This window comes from Typha angustifolia, chromosome 12 (genome assembly GCF_048772165.1).
Source record: "Typha angustifolia cultivar Huaian chromosome 12, ASM4877216v1, whole genome shotgun sequence".
Classification (NCBI taxonomy): Eukaryota; Viridiplantae; Streptophyta; class Magnoliopsida; order Poales; family Typhaceae; genus Typha; species Typha angustifolia.
The window spans coordinates 419,048-442,034 of record NC_133250.1 but is presented as its reverse complement, the minus strand read 5'-3'; the positions used below and the strand labels follow the sequence as shown (position 1 = coordinate 442,034).

General features: G+C 38.0%; 5 protein-coding genes across 7 annotated transcripts; 2 read left to right on the top strand and 3 right to left on the bottom strand.

Moving 5' to 3' along the window:
• The first annotated feature begins 155 nt into the window (after nucleotides 1-155).
• LOC140771713 (fasciclin-like arabinogalactan protein 19) lies at nucleotides 156-1,923 on the top strand. Its single transcript, XM_073113341.1, has one exon. It carries the CDS (start codon nucleotides 171-173, stop codon nucleotides 1,107-1,109), a length of 939 nt encoding a protein of 312 aa, XP_072969442.1. The 5' UTR covers nucleotides 156-170; the 3' UTR covers nucleotides 1,110-1,923.
• A 321-nt stretch (nucleotides 1,924-2,244) lies between these two features.
• Nucleotides 2,245-5,599, top strand: LOC140772413 (uncharacterized). Its single transcript, XM_073114474.1, has 8 exons — nucleotides 2,245-2,602; nucleotides 2,701-2,803; nucleotides 3,245-3,352; nucleotides 3,448-3,557; nucleotides 3,661-3,768; nucleotides 3,856-3,901; nucleotides 4,107-4,238; nucleotides 5,013-5,599. The coding sequence occupies exons 1-8, from the start codon at nucleotides 2,382-2,384 to the stop codon at nucleotides 5,094-5,096; spliced, it is 912 nt and encodes a 303-aa protein (XP_072970575.1). The 5' UTR covers nucleotides 2,245-2,381; the 3' UTR covers nucleotides 5,097-5,599.
• Nucleotides 5,600-5,967: 368 nt separating this feature from the next.
• Nucleotides 5,968-9,122, bottom strand: LOC140772414 (COP9 signalosome complex subunit 8). Its single transcript, XM_073114476.1, has 5 exons — nucleotides 8,964-9,122; nucleotides 8,800-8,879; nucleotides 8,521-8,702; nucleotides 7,321-7,428; nucleotides 5,968-6,340 (listed from the first exon to the last, which is right to left on the bottom strand). The coding sequence occupies exons 1-5, from the start codon at nucleotides 9,045-9,047 to the stop codon at nucleotides 6,201-6,203; spliced, it is 594 nt and encodes a 197-aa protein (XP_072970577.1). The 5' UTR covers nucleotides 9,048-9,122; the 3' UTR covers nucleotides 5,968-6,200.
• Nucleotides 9,123-9,831: 709 nt separating this feature from the next.
• Nucleotides 9,832-16,421, bottom strand: LOC140771936 (uncharacterized). The gene is made up of 9 exons (XM_073113779.1): nucleotides 16,270-16,421; nucleotides 16,003-16,125; nucleotides 13,580-13,660; nucleotides 13,366-13,454; nucleotides 13,223-13,297; nucleotides 12,428-12,486; nucleotides 12,273-12,332; nucleotides 10,455-10,700; nucleotides 9,832-10,257 (listed from the first exon to the last, which is right to left on the bottom strand). Exons 2-9 carry the CDS (start codon nucleotides 16,123-16,125, stop codon nucleotides 10,196-10,198), a joined length of 795 nt encoding a protein of 264 aa, XP_072969880.1. The 5' UTR covers nucleotides 16,270-16,421; the 3' UTR covers nucleotides 9,832-10,195.
• A 143-nt stretch (nucleotides 16,422-16,564) lies between these two features.
• On the bottom strand, nucleotides 16,565-21,508 carry LOC140771937 (uncharacterized). Of its 3 annotated transcripts, XM_073113782.1 has the most exons (10): nucleotides 21,382-21,466; nucleotides 20,383-20,447; nucleotides 20,167-20,295; nucleotides 19,969-20,043; nucleotides 19,827-19,874; nucleotides 19,706-19,752; nucleotides 18,827-18,893; nucleotides 18,700-18,743; nucleotides 17,631-17,688; nucleotides 17,203-17,495 (listed from the first exon to the last, which is right to left on the bottom strand). In XM_073113782.1, exons 4-10 carry the CDS (start codon nucleotides 20,035-20,037, stop codon nucleotides 17,445-17,447), a joined length of 384 nt encoding a protein of 127 aa, XP_072969883.1. In that variant the 5' UTR covers nucleotides 20,038-20,043; nucleotides 20,167-20,295; nucleotides 20,383-20,447; nucleotides 21,382-21,466; the 3' UTR covers nucleotides 17,203-17,444. The 3 variants fall into 3 exon arrangements, with proteins under 3 accessions (XP_072969884.1, XP_072969883.1, XP_072969882.1); XM_073113783.1 differs by lacking the exon at nucleotides 20,383-20,447 and having other exon boundaries at nucleotides 16,565-17,495; nucleotides 20,279-20,295; nucleotides 21,382-21,454; XM_073113781.1 differs by lacking the exon at nucleotides 20,383-20,447 and having other exon boundaries at nucleotides 21,382-21,508.
• Between the last annotated feature and the right edge of the window lie 1,479 nt (nucleotides 21,509-22,987).

The window sequence follows — 22,987 nt, the reverse complement described above, 5'->3', positions numbered from 1 at the left end:
AGAAAACGGGTCGGATTTAGTTCCATTGCGGACTGAGAAGCCCGTTAAGACGACCGAGAACGCGATCCATTCATTCCCGCCATCGATTGAGCAATAACTCCAACATTCAAATCATCGTTCCACCTGTCTATATAAACCTCGGCTTCCTCATTCTAATCCCCACCTCTCCAATGGCGAAGCTAAACCCTCTCCTCCTTCTCCTCCTCCTCTCCTTTACCTTCTTCTCCACGACGACGTCCGTCTCCGACCTCGAGCTCTCCGCCGCCATCTCCGCCCTCCGATTGCGCGGCTACACGCTATTCGGCAACGCCATCACCGCCTCCGACGTCCGCTTCGATCTCCTCTCCAGCTCTAACTCCTCCGCCTTCACCCTCTTTGCCCCTACCGATGCTTCCCTCTTCTCCCTCGACATGGCCTCCTCCGCCTTCTCGTACGTACGATCCCTTCGCTCCCACGTCGCCCTCGGCCACTTCCCCTTCAACGCTCTCCTCTCTCTTGATTCTCCTCTCCCGACCCTCCTCTCCAACCGTCAGATCTACATCTCGCGGCGATCTGGCATCGGTGGTGGTGGATCCGAGGTCTTGACGGCGAACGGGGTTGAGATCGCCATTCCGGGGGTATATGACGGCCCCGATCTCGCCGTACATGGCCTAGCCGGGATCCTATCCACCTCTCTCCGCCGTCAGATCCCGATTCCACCTACGAGATCGCTGGAGATGATCTTTCCTCCGGTCAATCAGCCTGATCTATGGTCTCCGGCGTCCTCTCCGTATCCGAATTCCCCCGCACCGGAGATGATATCCATATTTCCACCGGTGGCTCCCCCTCCGTCAGATCTTGTTTGGTTTCGCCCAGCGGTGCCGCCTAGGATCGGAGCGGAAGAGATCTCTCCGATTGTATCAGAGATCGCGTTTCCGCCAGGCGGGATCTCGCCAAGCTCGCCGGCGCCGAGTCCCGAGGGGATGATGGGGATATCTTGGAAGGGTGGTGTACGGGTTGAGGAAGAGACGAACGTCTGCGCCGGGGATCAGGACGGGTGCTACCACGTCATCGCGGGACGTAGCGGTTCGAGTGACCGTTCTGTGGCTACGTCGGAAGGCGGGTTCTGATGTACGGACGTCCGTGGGCTTCCGACTCTCGTGGGAAGCCTTCTCTCGTAACTCACACTCATCTTTACTTGCTTCTAGATCTCTCTCTATTTTTCTACTAGATAACTGACAATTAGAAGTGGATTTGAATAGTTTAGCTTGGAATTTGGATAGTATAGATGCAACGTATAATAGAGTCGAGGATGAATACTATTTGTTTCTACCTGTGCTTCGTTGGATAGTTCAAGTTCAAAATTTTGAAAGCTACTGAATGAAAGAGAACTCCGATTTCTTTTCCCTTTTCCTTTGTCAATTGATCTTTCCTTCTGAGTCTTTACAAACAAATATTGCTATGAAATATTCTATGATTTATATTTATCAAAAGTACAGAAAGGATCAATTATTGCTCTGGCAAATAAGGTCTTCCGTAACGACCTTTACAATGTTACGGATGAATAATAGGATGCCTTATAGGAAGAGTTAGTAGATATTTGTAAAGATAAGAATGAAATATATAGGAAGATAATAAGCATCCCAGTGGGCAGTGGGACATCCAAAACATTACTAGCACATTTGGTACGCCTGAGGGTAATGAACTAATACTCGAGGATAAATTAAAAAGTTGAGAAGTATAATTTTACACCCTTGTGAAATTCAGATTGGTTCCCTGAACTTTAGTTAGTGTTACTTAATCCCCTCATAGTTCTAATATATATAATTGTCTAACAGAATAATAATAATAATAAAAAATATTTTTATTTTCTTTCAAATAAAAAGTACAACAAATGTTCTGTAAATATATTTTAGTCTTATGATTTTCATCTCAATTTTTCTCGATCTTATATTTGCATATCAAAAGTATTTCAAACAGATATGATATAATAAAGAGTAAGATGGTTAAAAGCTTAATAACAGTTTTAACACAATATTACCATTATCAAAGTTTATTTTAAATGGAAAACATATAAAAACTAAGGGATTAAATAACAGAAATAAACATTTGTTGGGACACTTTTTAAGTTTCTGGCGGCTAATTCCTCTCTCTCTCCTTACAAACCGGCAAAACTCACGAAAGTAAATAAATAAATACCAAACGAAGAACGACAATAGGAGTGCTGGTCCTTATTCTGAGGTAATCAGTTTACTGGTTGACTATTGTGAGGGGCCTAACAAATCCATCAACAGCCACGGTCTCGAGCTCAAGGTCAGGTCGTGCAAAACTTGCCCTAAGATCCTTTCGAGTGGGGAGGGTTTGATTGGGCCGAAATCAGGGGGATATATTCTAGGGAGGGAATGATGTCGGCGCCGGGCGGGGGCGATCTGCCGAGGCGGGAGGCGAACGTGCTGAAGGGCCACGAGGGCGCAGTCCTGGCCGTCCGATTCAACAAGGATGGCAACTACTGCCTCAGCTGCGGCAAGGATCGCACCCTCCGCCTTTGGAATCCCCACCGCGGCATCCACATCAAGACCTACAAGTCTCACGGCCGCGAAGTCCGGGACGTCCACGTCACCTCGTACTCTCTCTCTCTCTCTCTCTCTCTCTCTAGATATCTATTTTGTGTAGCTTCTCAAATTTGTTCAGTTTTGATGAGATTATATGCTTAAATTTCAGGGACAATGCGAAGCTGGTGTCATGCGGCGGAGACCGGCAGGTGTTTTATTGGGACGTCACCACGGGCCGTGTCATCCGTAAATTTCGTGGTCATGACAGCGAGGTTTCCCCCCTTTTCCTTTCCATTGTCTTTCTCAACATTTTTGCCCTTCATTTCCTAAGAACCCAAGTTCTTGATTTCAACTTTTCTCAAGAATCTACTTAGATTCATCTATTCTTTAGTACTAGCTTGTCGGAACAAACTAGTAGATATTGGATTCTAGAGTAGAAGAAGAAGAGGAAATAAATGAGAACAAAGATTCTGTTCTTCCCTTATAGTAGTCTTAAAGTGTTCCAGCTCATACAAGGCACCGTTGCAGAAAGTAATAGGTGTTAGTCGTTTATTTATTTTTATTACTTTGATTATCTATGGACGCATGGACCTTGAGAATGCTCATTTGATACTGCAGTTACAAACTCATTGTTTGATGTGGCGGAGTTTCTGCAAACAAGAAGGTTTGATGGATTAGCCGAGCTAAATGGTTTATCTGTCTTGTGCTTTTAGGTCAACTCTGTGAAGTTTAATGAGTATTCATCGGTGGTAGTGTCAGCTGGTTATGATCGCTCAGTACGTGCATTTGACTGTAGGTCTCAAAGCACTGAGCCAATTCAGGTAATATTCCACTTCCCACTGTTTTGCCACTTCTTTGGTAGAAATCTTTAGTCTTTCTTGCCAATTGCTTAATATATTTATGTTTGATGTATCAGATCATTGACACATTTCAAGACAGTGTAATGTCTGTGCATCTGACAAAAACTGAAATAATTGCTGGCAGTGTCGATGGTACTGTCCGGACATTCGATATTCGCATTGGTAGGTAAGTACCATTAATCTTCCTCCATAAATTCAGTTATATTTTGAATTTAAGTTTCTCCTCCATCATATGTTAGTGACTTATTACTATATATATAATATGTTAGAGAACTTTCGGACAACTTGGGGCAGCCTGTGAACTGTATATCTTTGTCAAATGATGGCAACTGCGTTTTAGCTGGTTGCTTAGATTCTACCCTGAGGCTTCTTGATAGGTAATATCTAATACTATTCCCCAAAACTGTTGAAAATTGAATCACTGCTTGTATTTTAGTTTATTGAGCTTTAATCTCTCTTGGTAGGTCCACAGGGGAACTTTTGCAAGAATACAAGGGGCATACATGCAAGGTACGGTGGCAAAATTATCTGAAATTTATCTTGTTACTTCATCTTTGATTTCTTTACCTGTTTTTTACCTTCTTGGGTACTACAAAAGACATACATCTATAAGGGAGTAGAGAAGTACCAATTATCAGACAAAGAGAAAGTAATACTTAGAAGATGCACCTATCTCTCTTTCAGCAGCTGCTGATTATGATTTTCTCTTTTCCAGTCTTACAAAATGGATTGCTGCCTCACCAATACTGATGCACATGTTGCTGGTGGATCTGAGGATGGTTCCATCTTCTTTTGGGATTTGGTAGATGGATCAGTGGTTTCAAAATTTCGTGCACACAAGTCTGTGGTATGTTCTTCCTTTTTTAATTATATGGTTTGTAGAGGAAAACCTAAAGTTGAATTAACATTTGTCTCATGAAATTCCTATTTCTTGCAATTTGGATTCTTTAGGACATGAATTAATGAAGTCTTACTATATCCATCCATGAACTATTTTAGTCCTCTTAAAAAAAGATGATCTTAGGGCAAGCCTTTTGAATATTCAATGTAGTGAGAGATCTATTCTTCTCCCTGGTGAAACTTGAAAGATGTGCACATCTAAAGATGAGCTAGTTATTGGACTCCTCTCGGTGAGGAAACTGATGCTCTATTAACATTTATTTGTTTTATGTGGCGACATCGAGACTCGGTCTAAACCATGTTCATGGGGGTTTGTGGACTCTGAGCCATCTGGTCATAGTGTTCAAGATTTACAGATGCCTTACTAGTCAGCTTGTTGTCCTAGACCAAAATGTCCATGTGTTTCGTTTTTATTTCATTTCCTGGTATTTGGCTGCATCCAAGTAAAACTGCACTGTGCAAACACTTTGACATGTTTCTTCTGCGTGCATGACCTCCCATCCTGATGACTATAAACATAAAATATAAGTTTTGTTCATAAGCACAATTACAATAGGTTATTTTTTGTTCAATTTTTTGTTGATTATTTCTATAATCATCTCTTTACAATGTTTAATACTTATGTAGCTATACTGCCTTGTAATATTTTAATAAGAAATCAGTGGTTCAAAGTCTGTGGCATCCCCAAACTAAAGGCAAGCATCAATGTTTTTCTCGATAGGTGACCAGTGTGAGCTACCACCCGCAAGAAGCCTGTATGTTGACATCCTCGGTGGATGGCACCGTTTGTGTTTGGAGACAATGACAAGCAAACAAAGGTAAAGCGACTGCCATTAGAATCCTTTGATTCAGGTTACTCATTGGCTTCCGTACAGAAGCAAGAAGCCAAAGTGCGGTCAACAAACTCAACATATGCAGCAATTAGTGCTGTGAAGCTTTTGATTGTCTTTGGATTCTTGTATCAGGAGAAATGGAAGTAACAACTTTGGGTTGTTTTTATCTGGGTGAGTTACTTGAAATATATCCCACCCTTGATAGAAGAAAAGGCCCTGCATCAGCATTGTAGGGAGAAAAAAGCTGGTCTATGTAAGTCCTTAATGAAAGGCAGAAGGATGGGCGGCGTTACACCATTTTATTGCTTTGGATAAAATATCTTTCTTGTTATATTTAGGCGGCTGGGTGTAATAGAATTACCTATTATATTATGTACTTTGCCTGTACATCCTTGAGCTTGAAGGTGAAGTATTATAAAGCAATCATCATTTTGGGCTGTAAACAGCCTCCCTTGAGCTCGTTAATTGAGCTAAATGCAAGCATGATTTGCTTCAGTTTAGATCAATTTGCAAAGAAAAAAATAGAAGGGCCGATCCAGAGTATTTTGAACAATCCAGCGGACATCAAGTATGCAGCATGTAAAGAGGTTCAGAGAATATTTCATCTCGTTTTCAAGCTATTTGCTTTCTGAGAGATTAAAAAAAAAACTTAATGGTGTATCAATTAGATCATGTGATATTGCGTGCTGAAAACTTTATAGGAGCAATGGCATTAGCAGTTCACAAGAGCGCACAAAACTGCAGCTATCCAAAAATAAAATTGCTTGATTCGGGAGTGCTTTTGTCAGTAGATTCAACTTTCAATCGCACACCAAGTGGAAACACAGTATTAGCAGCTTTGGCTGACATCTAACCTGACTCATCTCAATATCTCTTACCAAAAATGGCAATATGTGATCAGAATATAGACAAATGCACAGAGTGATTTAAGCAGAAGACTCGAGAGACTTTTAGAAACATATGTTTACAGGCATATGTTTCTCTCAGCCAAGGTACTAATGCAGTATGAGGAAATAACATACTACCACTGGTTCATAACAGCAAGAGATTTTCACTAAAGCAGAAGAAAATTGATGTTAGTGCTCCAGGTGGAAAACAAATTCAGTTAGGCGTTGTAGTTTGCTCGAATCCAATTTCTGCTCGGTCACAATCTTTGGCTTTATAACAGTAAGCATCTGAGATGATGAGTCCAAACTCCAGCCTTGCTGCAATGCATCTGTAGGTAAAAGCCATCGATGTAAAAGCTAAAGCAAACAGCAACATAGCAAGAAAGGTGCAAAATGGCATGTCATATCACACTAGATGACTAGTATAATGGAGTACAAATGTAGCACTTGGACTTCACACATACTAAAGGTGTGACCTGTGGGCACAAACTAAAATCCCTTTGTTGGTGTCTGATTACATAAATACAATATTATGGGTTCTCGCTTTTAGCAAGAAATCAACATTAGGTCATTAACTCACAATGGTACATTCATTATTATTCTCTAGTATGTAGAATTCTATGCATCTATCACTCCCTATGTCAGAGCACTTCTGAAATATTCTCTCTGCTTGTTTGATGTAAAATAGACTGCTTGAATTACTTCTTGAAGATATCCTATGAGGTTTAGGTTGCTAAAGATTCTTGAATGCGGTGAATGCAACATGATATCTGGTTAAATCAATAATATTTCACAAATATTTTGGATGTTCAACAGTAAGATATCTACTGGTCAAGTATATATCCCCAAGATAATATATTTAACTTTAGCAACACATAACATTACAGCCTGTATTTGATATAAACAATTGTTAAAATAATCTTTTCCATGTATTTGCCTAGGAATGGACAATCTGCCTAAGTCTTAGGGGGTTTGTCAGTTGAACTCTTGGGTGTTTTGCAACTTGTATCAGGTCTAGAGAGCGGAAATAATGAGAAAATAATGAGAAAGTTACATCAGAGAGATGAAAGAAAACTAGTATCAGATCACGTCAACAAAAACGGAACTTTCAAGCGAAAATGTTATTGATAAGACCGCATATATCATGAAGATATATAGGGCCATGGACAGAGGAGAAAGGCAGACAAGTCTGGATTTGAAGAACTAAAAGATGAACGTAATACTAGCAAACGTACCCTTCAATAGTCCAAGCTGTCAGGTAATAAGATAAATGAAATAAGTATGTGACGAAAAGAATTTAGAAACATACACTTTGTAGCATCCTCCTCACTCATTCCAATGAAGTGAGCCACATCCACAACACCGATTGTTGAATATGCAGAAGTTAACAGCTGAAACATCCTCTTTGTGTAACTCTCTGCATCGGCAAAACATCCATGGTGAACATTATACCATTAATAAGATAGCATAGCAACTTGTTTGACTTTAGTAAGTACGAGATCATGATATAAGTAAACTAAGAAAGTACCGCTCACTCAGTTCACTATAGAGATTGGTTTTAGTGTGCTGCTTTTATATTATTGATGGCATAAAATGCGACAGGTTCGAAATATTCCAGAACCCATAAGATTTGGCATGTATGAAGGCACACAGGTTCATGACTGTTTATAACCTGTACAGCCAACTGTTGAAGTTTCCATCGTCACTCTATGGCCATCCTAATTGCCAAACTAACTTAAACTAACAAAATGTGCATCCAGTTATCATAAACTTTGTTTTTATGACATCTCAGTCATGACAATCTGGCCATCCCTCTCACATGTACACAACATGCAGTGCCTGTATCAATTCTATCTTGCATGTCCCAGTTTTATAAAGTAAAAAACAGAGCAGATGATATACTGCATTAGATGAGTGAATATTCCAAATGCTTCATAGCACACATCATTCACAAAAGCAATTTCAGTACATCTTTAATGGATATACCTAGAATGGCTTCAACAAATCAAAATCAAGTGTATTTCAACATGCAGAAAGCTTAGTATAAGTACTTGAAATCTCGTGTCATGATAGAAGCATACATCAATCAGTAGTAAGATAAGACTAATACACAACTTTATTGATAAATGTTTCCATTAACACTTCTACCAGGTGGCGTTTAATGAGGGCAATCATATCCATGTTTCTTAGTTTTGAGCACAAGGAAGAAAAATCCCATTTCTTCCAACATTTCCAAGCTAAAAAAAAAAAAAAATCAAAAGTATCCCTACTTTCAAAGCTGAATCAACTCCAGAAGAATACCACTACTACAAGAACATAGTCCTTCAATATGTCACCACTCCAGCCTCTTTTTGAGTACTAATACAAGTAACGTCATAATTCCAATTCGAAATGTGCTGAAAGAAGAAGAAGGAATTTTTTTTTTGAAATCTTCTATTTCTCCATCCTATGAAAGAATTCGTCATGATCAGGTGTTAGAATAAGAAAAGCATCATCGAATCAAACTCACCCGAGAAGGCCGCGACTAGCCCGGCCACTTCAGGGCTCCAATCGAACCCACGAATCGCACCATAAACCCCAGCGTAATCCCGATTCCAGAGGCACTGGCCGATCCTCCAAGCCGCCACGAGCTCAGGTCGGCTCTCCTTGATCGGCTGGGGCACCGATTTCCACAAGAACCTCGCGCTATTTCTGAAACCCCAACAGCAGACTAAGATCCCTCGATCCAAACATAATCAAACGAGTAAAAGAATGCGAGAGATCGAACAAGGAGTAGGATTAAACTCACAGATCGTTCGCATAGAGGTGGGCAAGGAGATGGATCGTGTAGGGCCACTGCTCCGGGGAGGCGGCGCCCCTCGCATCAACCTGAGAGGAATCGGATTGACGTGAATGGCGTAGAAGAGATTGAGGAGGAGAAAACCAAACCCTAGGAGTGGGGATGGATTGCACCTGGAGGAGGAGCTCGTCGCAGATATCGGCGAGCTGCGGGAAGGCCTTGGAAGCGATGGCGTCGTGGATTTGGGAGAGATCCATCTTCGGAATGCGTTCGTAAATCTCTTTTTGAGTCTTCTTCGCTTCTTCGTTACTTACTTGGTAGTTAATAAAAGGTAGGGAGGGAAGCGACGAGCAAAATGAGGCTAAAATGACCTTAATGCGTTAAAAATAGTAAAATACTTTTAACTTTATCTGACCATTGATAACAAAATATTCAATATTTTTAAAAATTAAAAAACAAAAATAGAAAACCTAAAATACACATCATTTGCTTTATAATTAGATTCTTTATTTATTTTTATTTTTACTTTGAAATTTTTATTAAAGGGTACTAAGATATGTTTTTAAGACATTGAAAACAAAAAATAAAGATTAAATAATAATAAAAAATTAGATAGTAGAATGTGAATTACAATAAAGACAAAGCATAAGATGTTTTATCCTTATTTCACAATAATTTTGGACATTAATTTCTTTTAGATCCGGAGGTATAATAACCTTATAACGATTAAGAGGGTATTAAGCTGCTCCGGAATTTACCTTCTTGTGCGATATCTAGCTAATTTCAATTTTAATTTTTTAGCCTTACCTTTTATTTTCAAGGAAGCTTATATATATATATATATATATATTTAGCTGTAATCTGTTGAACGGAGATACTTTGGATGATTCCTTGATGACATCTTCTTTGTTGCAGGATATTTGGTGGGAGATTATTGAAATCAAAAAAACTGTGATTTCTTGAGGGGATAGGAGAACTTCTGATATCAAAGTTCTGCAGAAGATTTTTAATGCGAAAATAATAAGAATTACACATAAACGGTTAAGTTCTTGAATCAGAAATTACGTTAATCAATCCCACAAATTGTTAACCACAAGTTCATATAACAAGAGAAGATGAAAAGGAGTCGATCATCTGCTACAAGAATAAACGAATGTCCTGCTCTAAAATTCCTGCGAAAGCTACTACTAATTGTACAATTTCACAATTAAAGAACCAAACTTGAGGTAATAGTAAATTGGAAAAATTACCTAAACTACAAAACTACAACCAGCCTAATCCTAAAGGTAGCAGCAGGTCATCAGTAAATTACATGGCACTCAAAGACATCGAAACCAAGGAGGTAAGACATCAGTAGCAACGCACAAAGATAAGTACTAAGAAGACGACGGATTATGCATTTCTTCTACTCCCTGCCACGTCCGCGGCCACGTCCACGGCCTCGGGTTCTTCCTCCTCGGCCGCGTCCTACAAAACAATGATATTAGCTGCTAGCACGAAACACACCCAGTATTGCAAATGCAAATGAAACATAAGAATGAAAAAAGCATTCGTATAAGATATGATGAGATAAATAGAAGTACTAATTAAGATTGAGTATAAGATTAAAAAGGATTGCATACAAGTTATGAAATATTACATATTTCAATATTCGAAGAGCTTACCACGTCCTTGGGGAGGAGGTGCATATAGCTCATCATCATCATATCCACCTGATTCTTGTGGCATATCTCTGCCACCATAGCCCCCACCGTAGCCTCCACCATAGCCCCCACCGTAGCCACCACCATAGCCTCTTCCACGTCCAAAGGCACCGCGCCCTCTTCCACGCCCTCTCCCTCTGCCAACATATCCAGGCTCATCATCCCATCCCCCATCCTCTTCATAATCTCGCAGCCCATTGCTAATTCCTGTATAACAATGACAAACGAAACAAGAATTAGGCGCCCCACAGTTTGATACCAAAAGGTTTGCTGCATAACAATAGAGGAACCATAACCAAAAAGGTGAAACCTATGGAGTTTGAAAGAGCATCCTACATATACTCGTTAGCTATATCTCTTGATAATCATACATAAATTAAGCATCACACAAATATAAGAAAGTTGAAAGAAAAAACAGACATTGCTTTCCAAGCAAGCTTCTTATAATTTAATTTAACTCTTTCATCACATTGGATGACCTAACTTGACAATTTTTTGAGCCCAACAACCCATGAGAAAAGGCACCAAATCCCTTTTGACAATGATGACTCGTGTAAAAAAAAAATCATAAATCATTTTGCTTTTGAAGATATTGGTACATGAACTAAATAAGAACTAGAGCAGCATAGGGAACCTGCCATGTGTATTTCTACCAGAACAAAAGAGGAGCCTCTTTATATGATTGATCCCTTTTGACCATAAATGACCATGCAAAGATCACTGCATCATTTTGCATTGAAACATGCTTGGCGTATGAAATAAATTGTTCCAAACTAGATCTGAAATGATCTAGACGTAAAAAAATTATGATAATTTTATAAAAGGATGCCTCGATAGTCACGGAACTAATGGCTTTAGTTTCATATAATTCCGATGTCGAAATGAAAAGATATAATTAAAACAATGAAAGAATGTCAAAACTTGACATATTGAAAATTATCCGACGTTGCGACGGATGTCGGATGGTGGCTAATAGCCAAGAGTGGTAATCGATAGCCGTAAAGTAAGATGGCTCGTGGAGGAAGATAGTAACTAAAATTTAAAAGTTCGGTAGGGTTCTACGGTTAAGATCTACTTCTATAAAAATAAAGACAATTTAACGGCTCCAATAAAACGGTAAATGCGATAATAATAAATTAGTTAAACTCAATAATTTCTCAATGTTTGGATTATTAAATAAGGAAGCTCAATCCCACAGAAAATAGATGTCAGATACAATGAGTCCTACTAGAACCAGCCTTAAAGCTTCACGACTCGAACTAAGATATTAAAGACTTATATGACTTATTTGGATTTGCCTTATAGGCTTACATGATTTAATTTGACTTGCCTTATAGACTTATTTAACTTAACTAGACTTATCTTAAAAACTTACATAAGAAATAAGCATTAATCAATTAAAAGATAAATAGACTCGATCCATCGAGGCTAATATCCTTATAATGCGATCCGATCTGATCCAGTTCGCATCATAAATGAAAACTAAGATTATGAGATTTCGAACTAAATGAGCATAAAGAGCTTGATGTATGTATTTCTACCATAAGCTGAATAAAAAGGAACCTCTCTATATGATTAAAATAGCACTAGCACCCAGAAGTCACAAAAATTGTTAAAAACTTAATTCTTTTCCATCCATTTTTTATGGAGACAATACAAAAGGATCTACTAACAAAAACTTTGATGGGTATTAACTATTTATGAGCCTAATGGTAGAGCAAAGTGACTCAAATGAGGATGTTTGGAAAGCCTACTCCCAAATATCAACAAAATACATACCTCTACTCCTGCCCCTTCCTCGCCCCCCACGTCCTCTTCCCCGACTACTTGGTTGGGTCTCTAGATCCACACAACCAGAAAGATATTATGTTGACTAATATGAAAAGAAAAAAAAAGAATCAACAAGAGCAACATTTAATTAATTAAACTAGTACCTCCATAGCCAAAGTCGGCCAATGGCTTCACCTGATCATCAGGTATTGGTGGCTGATATCTAAGCACCAAAAAGGATAAAAGATTATATCTCAAGGGATAAAGAACTAAAATACTTCACAAAAATATCGTACAACCCTCATACGTCTCTACACAACAACCTATAACAATTAGTTGTATAGAAAGAGTAGACATTGCATGTAGCCACAATTTCGTCCATTTAATAACTTGCTATCTTGGATATGCACATGCAGACTAGAAGCAAGCATGCAAAAAGCCAGAACACAACTACACCAATAGACACCTCAACACATAATAACACTAATAAAAGAATATTAATGGAAATGACGAACATACCAACATATATAACAAAGACTTCATTGAAGAAGCAAAAATAAAGTATAGGTGAAAATTATGTTGATATTACATTGTTTACAGGTGTAGAAAAACATAATCTAAAAAATAAGAAACTTAATAGAAGTATAGTAACATGCATTTTAAGTGCTCAATAAAAAACCAAAGTTATTTATAATTTATAATAAAAAATTCCAGAGATGCATGTTCGACGGCAATAAAAGTATGGGGAAGGGAGGCAGTGGCCCACATGGATGACAATGTATCTCCATGATAATTCTTATTTATTGTGAAAGGAAGTCAAACAAATCATTGAACAAGTCTACACTACCAACTCTGACGATAACAATTCCCATAGCTAGCAAAGACCCCCTGCCATGTCAAATTATTTGGAAGGCCAACAGCAATATGCTACAGAAGAAAAAAAATATTTTTCTACCTACCCGGGAGAGGATGTATCAAGCTCCTTCTTCGACAGTGTTATGGAAATCACAGACACGTGGCGAGTGGTCTCAAGACTGCACATATAAATGCATCAGCTCACAGACACACCAACTAAAAGTAAAGGGACAATATGGAATCTTACGGGAGAAGGCCTTCTTCCAAAGGCTCCCATGTGTCAATTATGTCAATAGATTCAATCGTGGTGTTTTGATGCAGGCTTGCAACTCTTCTCTGAAAGTATAAAGCAATTCTGTTACTCAGTAGGACATCTCACTCACATGAAAAATAGTGATAAAGCTCATGGCTTGCCAAAGCATTTGTCTCAAGCACATATGGAAATAAAAAACAGATCTGACCTTGATCAATTCCACAATCACGATTGACTTATTTATAGCTCTCCCCATGGCTTTGATTATAATTTCATCTGAACCTTTCTCCTGCAAAAGAGTATGGGGAGGACAGATCAATAAAAGCATGCATTCCACAAAGCAAGATTTCACAAAATAAGCAAACTTTTTTTTTTTTCTGAAAGCCAATATGTTCCACAGATACAGAGTATCAATGAATGATAGAGACCAAAACATGAACTGATTGACAATACCATAGACAATGAGAGATGTACAAAAATAACATCCTATAGTTCAATGCATGGCATATTTTGTACTGAAATACATTTTTTGTATTGGGGAAAACTCTTAAGAGGGAAAATTCATAATTCTTCCCTTTTAATTTGTCTCCTTCCTCTCTACCTTCTCTAGTGCAACATGCCAAAGAAGCTCAAGTATGGCACCTCTCCCTGAATCTTTTTTGTTTTCCTTCTCAAATTCTCATATCACAATCCATTATCCAAAGCCTCAATTTGTCTCTTCCCTCTTCACCTTCTAGCTTTATTAGATTGCTATTCTAGGGTTAGTTTTGCAAACCTCCCTAATAGCAACCATGGATCTCAAAATTGGCCGATCAGACCGGTTTCGATTGTATCAGCTGAAAACAAAATATCGATTAAAATTAATTTTCTTTTTAGATTCATGTTGAATCTAAAATGTATCTCACCTAGGAAATATTAATAATTGATGTCATCGATTGCTTTATTTTTAAATTTTTAATCTTTACTCTCTATCTCTCGCGCACACACTCTCCTCTCACTCTCACACTTCACCGAATTCATTTGGCGACCATTCTACTAAGCCCCTCTAGCTAGTCCACACTTTGGTCAACTCGGATGAGTTTTTTTTTTCTTCTTTCTCACCCACTTTTAATTCCTCTTTTCTTACTGTCATACAACAATAGTGAAGAGAGATCTCTTTTTTCATGTTGTTCCGCAGTAATAAGTTTACGAGTATAAAAATTTACCTAATTCAAGTCAAAATTCATTATAATTTTGAGTGAATTTTTTCTTTAATTTTTAAAGTTCATGTGACTAATTTTTATTTCTTATTTTTATGTTATTTTTTATAAATTTTTAGAAAATTTTCTACATTTTAAATTATATTTAGAATTTTACAAAATTAAAATTTTCATACAGGTGACCGATACGACAAATATATATCGTCTTTTTTAATGGTCGATTCCAATCCCAATCCCAATCCCAATACCGATATCGAGTTTCGGAACCTTGATAGCAACACTTTTGATTTTGATCTTCTCTCTCCCTTTCAAGAAGAAATATGAGAATATATCATCAAATGAGAAAAGAAACCAAAGATGGAAGAAAAGCTTGACCAATAATTGAAGAAGAAAAGAGGGTATCACGGTTGACATGGTGATTTCTCCTTTTAGTGGAAAGGAAAATCCTCCCTCGTAAATGTATATGATAAATAATCTCCACTAATGGTACCCTAGCAATCTATTTATGAGAGTAAAAGGTTAATAGGTCAAGTTCCATCAACAGCAACATGAAACCAAAGTTGAGCAGGGTATTTGTAACAAAAAAATTAGTAAACCAATAGTAATTGATGCCGCTAGGGGCATAACCAAATAAGACTTGATCAAATATGTAGAAAGATTGAATCCATATCCATTAAATTTTGTCAGATTTGGACTTGACTCAGATTTTACATGGAAAGATAGTAGCAATATCCATATCTAGTCCATTGGTTATTGCATTATATCGGACTCAAACCGGATTCAAATTCAATCATGAGTTTAATTATATAACCACCCCTGAACTACAAGGCAACATCTAGGGGTGTAACCTGATCCAAATTATCCAATATGAAGTTCCAATGGATATATAATTTCCTTTTTACTTTTTCCTTTTTTTTAATTTCGTAGACAATGGATAAATAGTCCAATACTTAAATTATGTAAAAAAAAGAATTGGATTATTCTAACTCCTGTATAGTATGAACTATCTCAAGTCTCTCAAAAAATACCCTTTGTACTATTATTATGTTTGTTTAAAATCTTGTCTCATTTTGGGTGAGATGATAGAAGACCGGTGTTCTGATTTTTAGCCATTAAACTAAAATTTAGTGCCAAAAGTTGTAACCATCAAACATTGCATCACACTAGCATGTATGGTCAAAACAAACTTTTTACAAACCTCCTGCTTATACAGATTAAGGACGCACATAAACTAAACATTTTTTAGTCTGATAAATATATGGATGTGATATACATCAAACGTTGCATCACACTAGCGTGTATGGTTAAAACAAAATATTTACAAATCTCCTGCTCATTCGGATTAGGGACGCACATAAACTAAAGAAAACTAACTACATCGTTCTAATACCCAAAAAAAAAGGGAAAGAAAATATACTAGCAGACAAATTACCTGGAGCAAGGTTATCGCATAGCTAATGTAGTTCCTTATCCTCCCCTGCGCCGTTATCCTAATCTCGTTCTCGTTTATTGCCGTCTCACCTCGCGGCTTCTCCACCCTCTGGTACCGATCCATCTACACATCCAAAAACCATTAGAACACCAAACATCAAGATCTAACCCCCCCAAAACCCTAAGTCACATCCAAATACCAAAAAATTTCTCCGAATAAGAATAGGAGAATCCAATACGACGAGGTCTAATTTCTAGGGTTTCGTACCTCTTTAGCCCCAGGGGAGAGAGAGAGATTTCGTATTCGTTCTTCTTTTCCGCTCGATTCCGCTCTGAGAGGGGGCGGTTTTGAGGGCGAGAAGGTACTTATAGTTGGGTGGGAATAGAATGAGGGGGGATAGGGTTCGGAGACGAGGCGAGGTCGGACAGATGACGGACGATGGCATCGAGTAGTATTTTGACACGTCGGCAGCTCCTGCGTGGCACAAGTACATACTACACGGTACTGTAAACGGAGACGTTTAATTTCGTGCTTCTGTCTTTTGACGTCATCTTCATTTGATTAGGATTTTTTTAATCTGCGGGCGGAAACTAAGGGCGAAAAGCGGGTCGGATCCATATAGATATTTAATTGGATATAAATTTAGATCCATCTAATCCGAATCCATACATGTGTTCATACCCGAATCTGGATAGCTTAATCAGGACATTGGTTTAGAATATTATGGTAGTAAAGAAAGACTGCAATAAAACTCATATGTAAATATTTAATATTGTAACATTACACATGGATATATCCAATTTTGCTACTATTTAAGAAGAAAAGTTAGCATTTAATAGCTAGAAATTGAATTAATCCACCAAAGGTTGCTTGTCCTAGAGGAGGAGCTAATGTCCATATGTATAAGCTTCAAAGTATCAAATTATAGAGACATGAAATGGAAGAGCTAACTATGAATCTAAGGTGGAAGATGTTGGTTGCCCCGAGCTTCGCGACTATCAAGAACTGCTCCTAAACTTCTTCCATACTACTACAATCGTTGCACAAAATACAACATTAAATTACTTTTATTTATAACTCAGTGGTTGAATCCTACTAACCTATGATAGAAGATCGTGAGTTTAATTCTCCTGTAAACATAATATTGATATTTGGGAAGGTTAACAAATCATATAAACAAACTACTTCCATGGAAGACGACGCAATAATAAAATATAGCTGACAAAATAATTTTGGCTCAAGCTTAGTTATATACTTGATATTGAATCATAATATAGGTAAATCAATAGAAATATGAGTCATGAAATAATTCACAATCAATAACTTATAATAATTAACCAACATAGGGCAATGTATAGTGTACACTGGTGAATGGTCACCAGGTTTACAAGAATTATTCATCGTAGTCAGGTTATATTCGTTACTCTTCGTAGCAAAGAAATTTACCAAAGGCGATTCTCAAGAACAACAGATATGACATCTTTTAATGTTCCCTGCAATAAAAGAAGGGTATATAAATATCTCATGCTCCCAGTGATTTTCCAAACAGATAGCAAGACTTGATATCCAAGATATTATCTGTTTGAAGATTTGAACAGGATAATGAATTTCAAAGTTTCAAATTTCACCTGAGAATGGTCCTTCAGGCCAAGAGACAGCACCAAAGACCTGGATGAACCGCAGCTACTACAGACATTAAAAGACAACACTGTTATGATGTTATCTTCAACAATCTTGACAGACTACTATTAGGATTTAAAATCCACATAAATATTGACACAGAGATAACATTCTTATTGATTGGTCTTTACATGAACCAAAGGTGGAAATTTTATATCCATGGAACCACCTTTAGCATGACATCTCGTTCCAATGAGATTGCAATTGAAAGTAGAACTTACTGACCACAGAAGGATTGTGTCAAATTGTTTTACTTATGAGAAGATAAATCCTTGACTAGCATGAGCCCAAAAAAGATAAAAAGAACACTCAAATAAACTTGAATAGAAATTGAGAAAAAGAAAGTTTATTCAGTAAGACAAGAGATGATGGAGTTATGTGATGAGGATTATGCGGTCCTCACAAATGATTACATGATAAGCACCAAGTCAGAAGAGAAACATTGCTAATTTGCATTTTGATAGACCAGCCAGAAATGATCTATAGGAATTTCAGCCATCTACATATGCATCAGAAAGTTGATCCTATATTTCTCCTGTGTACGAAAGTGAGGCAGGAAGATGATGACGAGAAAGAATCTGGCTGCCAATCTGAAATTGATATAGTAAGCTCTACTGCAGAATTCCACTTTACCAGAAGATGCACAATCAAAGTAGATTTTTATATGATGAATGAGCTAAAGTTAATATTGTGATAGTTAATCAGTTGAGAAATCCTCAAAAAAGTAGGTACAAATTAAAAAGTGAGAAGAAAAATAAATGAAAAATCAAGCTCCAAATTCTAATATGCATGACATAAAATTGAAGAATGAAAACCGATCATGCTAAAACAATAGAAAAAAGGACTGAACTGCTAAGGTACATCGATACCCCTCTTGAGTTGCACTTTGTAATTACTTTAAATGCAAGTTTCCAAAATTACTAAAACTGAAAATCATAAAATGATGATTAATTCATCCATATACCCCATCTTTCGAGAAGTAACATCCAATCGCATTATACAGAGAGGATAAAATACCTTATGTGTTCAATCAGCTGGCGTGCACATGCAAGTAGGAATGGCTGCAACCATCACAATTTGGAAGATCAAGTAGCCATTTATTAGGAAAATCCAAATTAAATTAATGGATATGTCAAAAACTTGCCTCATTCCTTTTTCCAAAAATCACAGAAACATTGAAAGTTGGATCCAATGACACACCTTCATCCTTCCTACCAACATGAGAAAAGGAAGAATCAATAAGCAACTAGTTAATTAGAAACAAAGGATAGAACCAGATTATGAGATTACAAATAATAATCTGACAGTTCACAATATGGCTCCAAAAGATGCAGAATTCCAAATGAACAAATGTTAAAATGGCAAAATAAAGTGTAATCTGAAATTTTATAATGTAAATTGTAGCTGTGATCTCTTGAGTATTTGTGTTAAACTAGACCGGTCGAAGGATAGCTTATTTGATTTCTCCTGCTTCACAATTAATGATTTAATGCGATGAGGAATTTTCAATAGCTCCTTGCAGAAAAGTTAAGTAAATATTTAATAAAAGAGCGAGCTACCGAAACTTAGAAATAGAAAAAAGGAAGACACACTATTCCATAATGTTGAATTTTCATTAGGATGTGTTACGTATGCAAATGACACCTCAGTTAAGGAGACATGCCCAGAACCCTATTCATATATCCACTTAATAAGTACTGCTCTCCAATGCGACATCTTAGTAGTTCTATATAAATGAGCATCAAAAACCTAATCAGAGGAAATTCCAACATTTATATTTCCTTTCCTTATAGTATTAGATCATTTTACCAGTCTCAATATTAAGACCAATATGGCAATATCCACCACCATCATTGCCTTCAATGCAGGGAGCCAATCAGAAGAAATGTTTTCCTTTTTTCTTCTCTAAAGAAAATAAATTGATGATCGATAATCTTACTTCCAAAAATTGAAGGGACAAAAAGACGTCAAAAGAATTGCGTGGAACACGGAATTAAATTATTACAAGCAAAGAGAGGCCAACCTTGCATGCAGTATGGTACCCATGCTTCCTATTTGACTCACCATAACCTGAACACCCATTCTAATATCAGTATCTTTAAAGTGAGTTAATATCAGCAAATATGATATATGATATAACTGACCAGAAATTTATCGTCATACTTGCAAATTATGATGTCTGTCTTACTTCCCTACAATAAAAAACACATTATGAGGGACATTTCTCCAACTGGCATGTATCAACCTACCTAGCATAGACATTGAGTTAGAGAAAGAGAGAAAGACCTTGATCTCCATAGATATTGACTTATGTGTGACAGGAAATTGAGTAGGCATCTGATAATTAGGGTTCATCTCAACCTACATAACAAAAGGCATTCACAGGAAGGGGAAAAAAGAAAGAACAGTAAATCAACATAATTAGTATTTTAAGGATCAAAGCTAAAAATATTAAGGAAAAGACTAGAAAAGGGTCGGTAGTACCTGTGTTTCGGAGTAGAGTTAACGATGACAATGACCGGAGATTGGGGAAGGAAGGAGATGAGGGTTTAAGTTAAGACTAAAAAAGATATTTGTATTCGGATCAAGATCGCACCTCTCTCACTCATATATCTGGATCCAAAAAAGCTCGAGTCAGAGTCAAACGATGACCTTAACTTATAAATCAATAGTCATCAAACAATTAGCTCAGAGGATTACATTTTTCCTGTAGATAATGACTTCCAAATATCAGCACGCAAATCAATTCCTTACACTTCTTTTCCCTATGATAATATTCCCGTAAGCTGATTTGGATCAAATCATAGTTCAAGTATTCAATTTTTTTATCTTCTACTAACTCATTTAACAAATGTTCTAGTCTAATGTTTTAGTGTGTTCCACTTGAAAGGAGAATATAAGGTAAGTAGTAAATCAGACCTTCAAGTAATTAGTCCATGGGTACATTATTTTTTGACAAAAAGTTCATGGGTACATTGCTTTACTAATAGAACATTCAAGCTGACGATCAATACAAATATTAGAACTATACTCCATCTGGACAAGAGTAATACATCTGTAACAGTAATCATACTCAATCACAAAAAATTATTCCAATTAGATCCTAATAGAATATCGAATCACGCATAATAATCATCTGAATCATATGCGCAAACTCGCCGCATTTACCAAACAACAAATTGCTTTTGCTATCATCATCTTCAGTTCTGACGGCCATGGTTTGACAAAAAGAGAGCAAAGCCACTGAATTTCATGCGGCACCATTTGCTAAGGAATTGTACTCCGCCTCGGTTGAAGACGACATGACCATTCTACATGGCCGACGGCCATGGAGATTACCAAAATGGCAACCAGATCACTAGGGCCCCCACAAAACACTCATACAGAGCCGACAAGAGGAGGAAAAACACGACAAAACATAAGAACAGAATCAAGGCCGACGGCGGCGGGCGGATGCGAAGCCAAAAGCCGACGACGGGAGGGTACATGATGTAGCCTCCGCAAGGCTACTAGAAGGCCGGTGATGCTATCACCGGCACGGGAACACCAATAGGAATCTATGGGGTCGGTGCGGGGGAAACGCGAGGTCTCCAGCCGGCAAATTTCTTCGACGAATTTAAATTACAAAAACGAGGGCGAGGAATAAAATACGCAATAGAACACAAATTAACTGGAAGGGACAGAAGACGGCTCACTCACGGATCGAACGGTGGTGCCTCTTGCTCGACGGTGTTCCCACGACGAGCTTGCTGGGACAAACAACTACGGGACGAAGAAAGAAGTGAGGTAGAACTGTGGAAGGTGGTGGCTGAGGTACCGAGAAAAGAGAGAGAAGGGGTCATTAGTGTGAACACGCACGTGGCACGTGCATCTTTTTTATCATTTTCCTTTTCTTCTTTTGGGTGCTAAATGTGTGCTCAAATTAAAGGTGTAAATTAGCCCTGCCCAAGCAATTCGGCTCCAGCTCAGGATCGGCTTAAAATACATTTCAAATCTTATAATTCGGCTCAGGCTCGATTTAATTCAACGAGAGTCGGGCCAAATCGAGCTCGAGCCTGAAATGAATCTATTATTAAACCTCATTCCAGCCGAGCCCCAGATCGAGTTAAACTGAGTTAGATTGAGCCTAGGCCGAGCCACAACCTATTTAAGCTGGTTGCAATTGCAGTTGCAGTTGGCTTTGGTCCATCACGTGCAGCGCGCGTGCTAGAAGTGAATGTGAGGGACACGAGGTAGGCCAGGTGGGAGTACAAGGCTAAATCATATGCCTTTCCAAGTCGCATCTCCGTAAAACCCAAAACCCAGAGAGAGAGAGAAAGAGAGATGGTGGGAGCAAGTGAGTCATCACCTCACCTTCATCGGGAGGTAAACATACCACCGTGGAGTGCGGAGGCAACGAATGCCATCTCTCGCGCCGCCAGTGGTGTTTATCTGCTACCTCAAGAACAACAGCAAATCTATATTCTCTCGATTTCTTCTCGGTACCTTCTTATGAAGGTCTCCTTAGCCACCACTTATTAATTTGGTATACCTTAGGGTTTACAAAACATTCTTGATGAGATTAAGCAGGATGTGAGCTTGTGCGCAGGTACAAGAGGCTTAGCAAAGGAGGACAACGACAATGAGGTGGTGGCTTGAGGAGGATGAGGCAGTAGTTTGAGGAGGAAGATGAGCACGGGGCGACGGTTTGAGGAGGAGGAGGAGGAGGAGGAGGAAGGGGGGTCGCAGTGGAAAAGGGCAATGCGAGTTGAGCTAGGGGTTTGAGAGAATTATCGTCGGGAAAGGAAGTTGGGATTTCAAATTTGGGAACTAGGGTTTTGTGAGAAAGAACCCCTTTTATATAAGCCTATCGAGTCTGAGTGAGCTAGCTCCAAATCAGGCTCAGCTCAAAAAATTTGAGCCATGTAACGCTGCTTGGGCTCGGCTCAACTCTAATCCAGTAGAACTCGAGCTAAGCCCAAGTCGCTCGTTTATTTTGCCGGCCCTAGCTCAAATAGACTTACATAATGCATAGTATTCACACATATATAATGACTCACATTAACCGATATATATATATATATATATATATATATATATATATATCTATGAACATTTGGATTTAAATCGATATCAATATATCTTACTCATATATCTCGATTTGGATAAACTTAAATTAGAGTCAAAATCACGAGATATCTCATGAGTAGATGAGAACGGTAACAAAAGAGATTTCGAATAAATTCCAAACAGAAATATTGATGCACTCATACTAAGGTTTTGACAAGGGCAATGACCTCTAAAGCTTTTTGATTTCTCTCTTAGC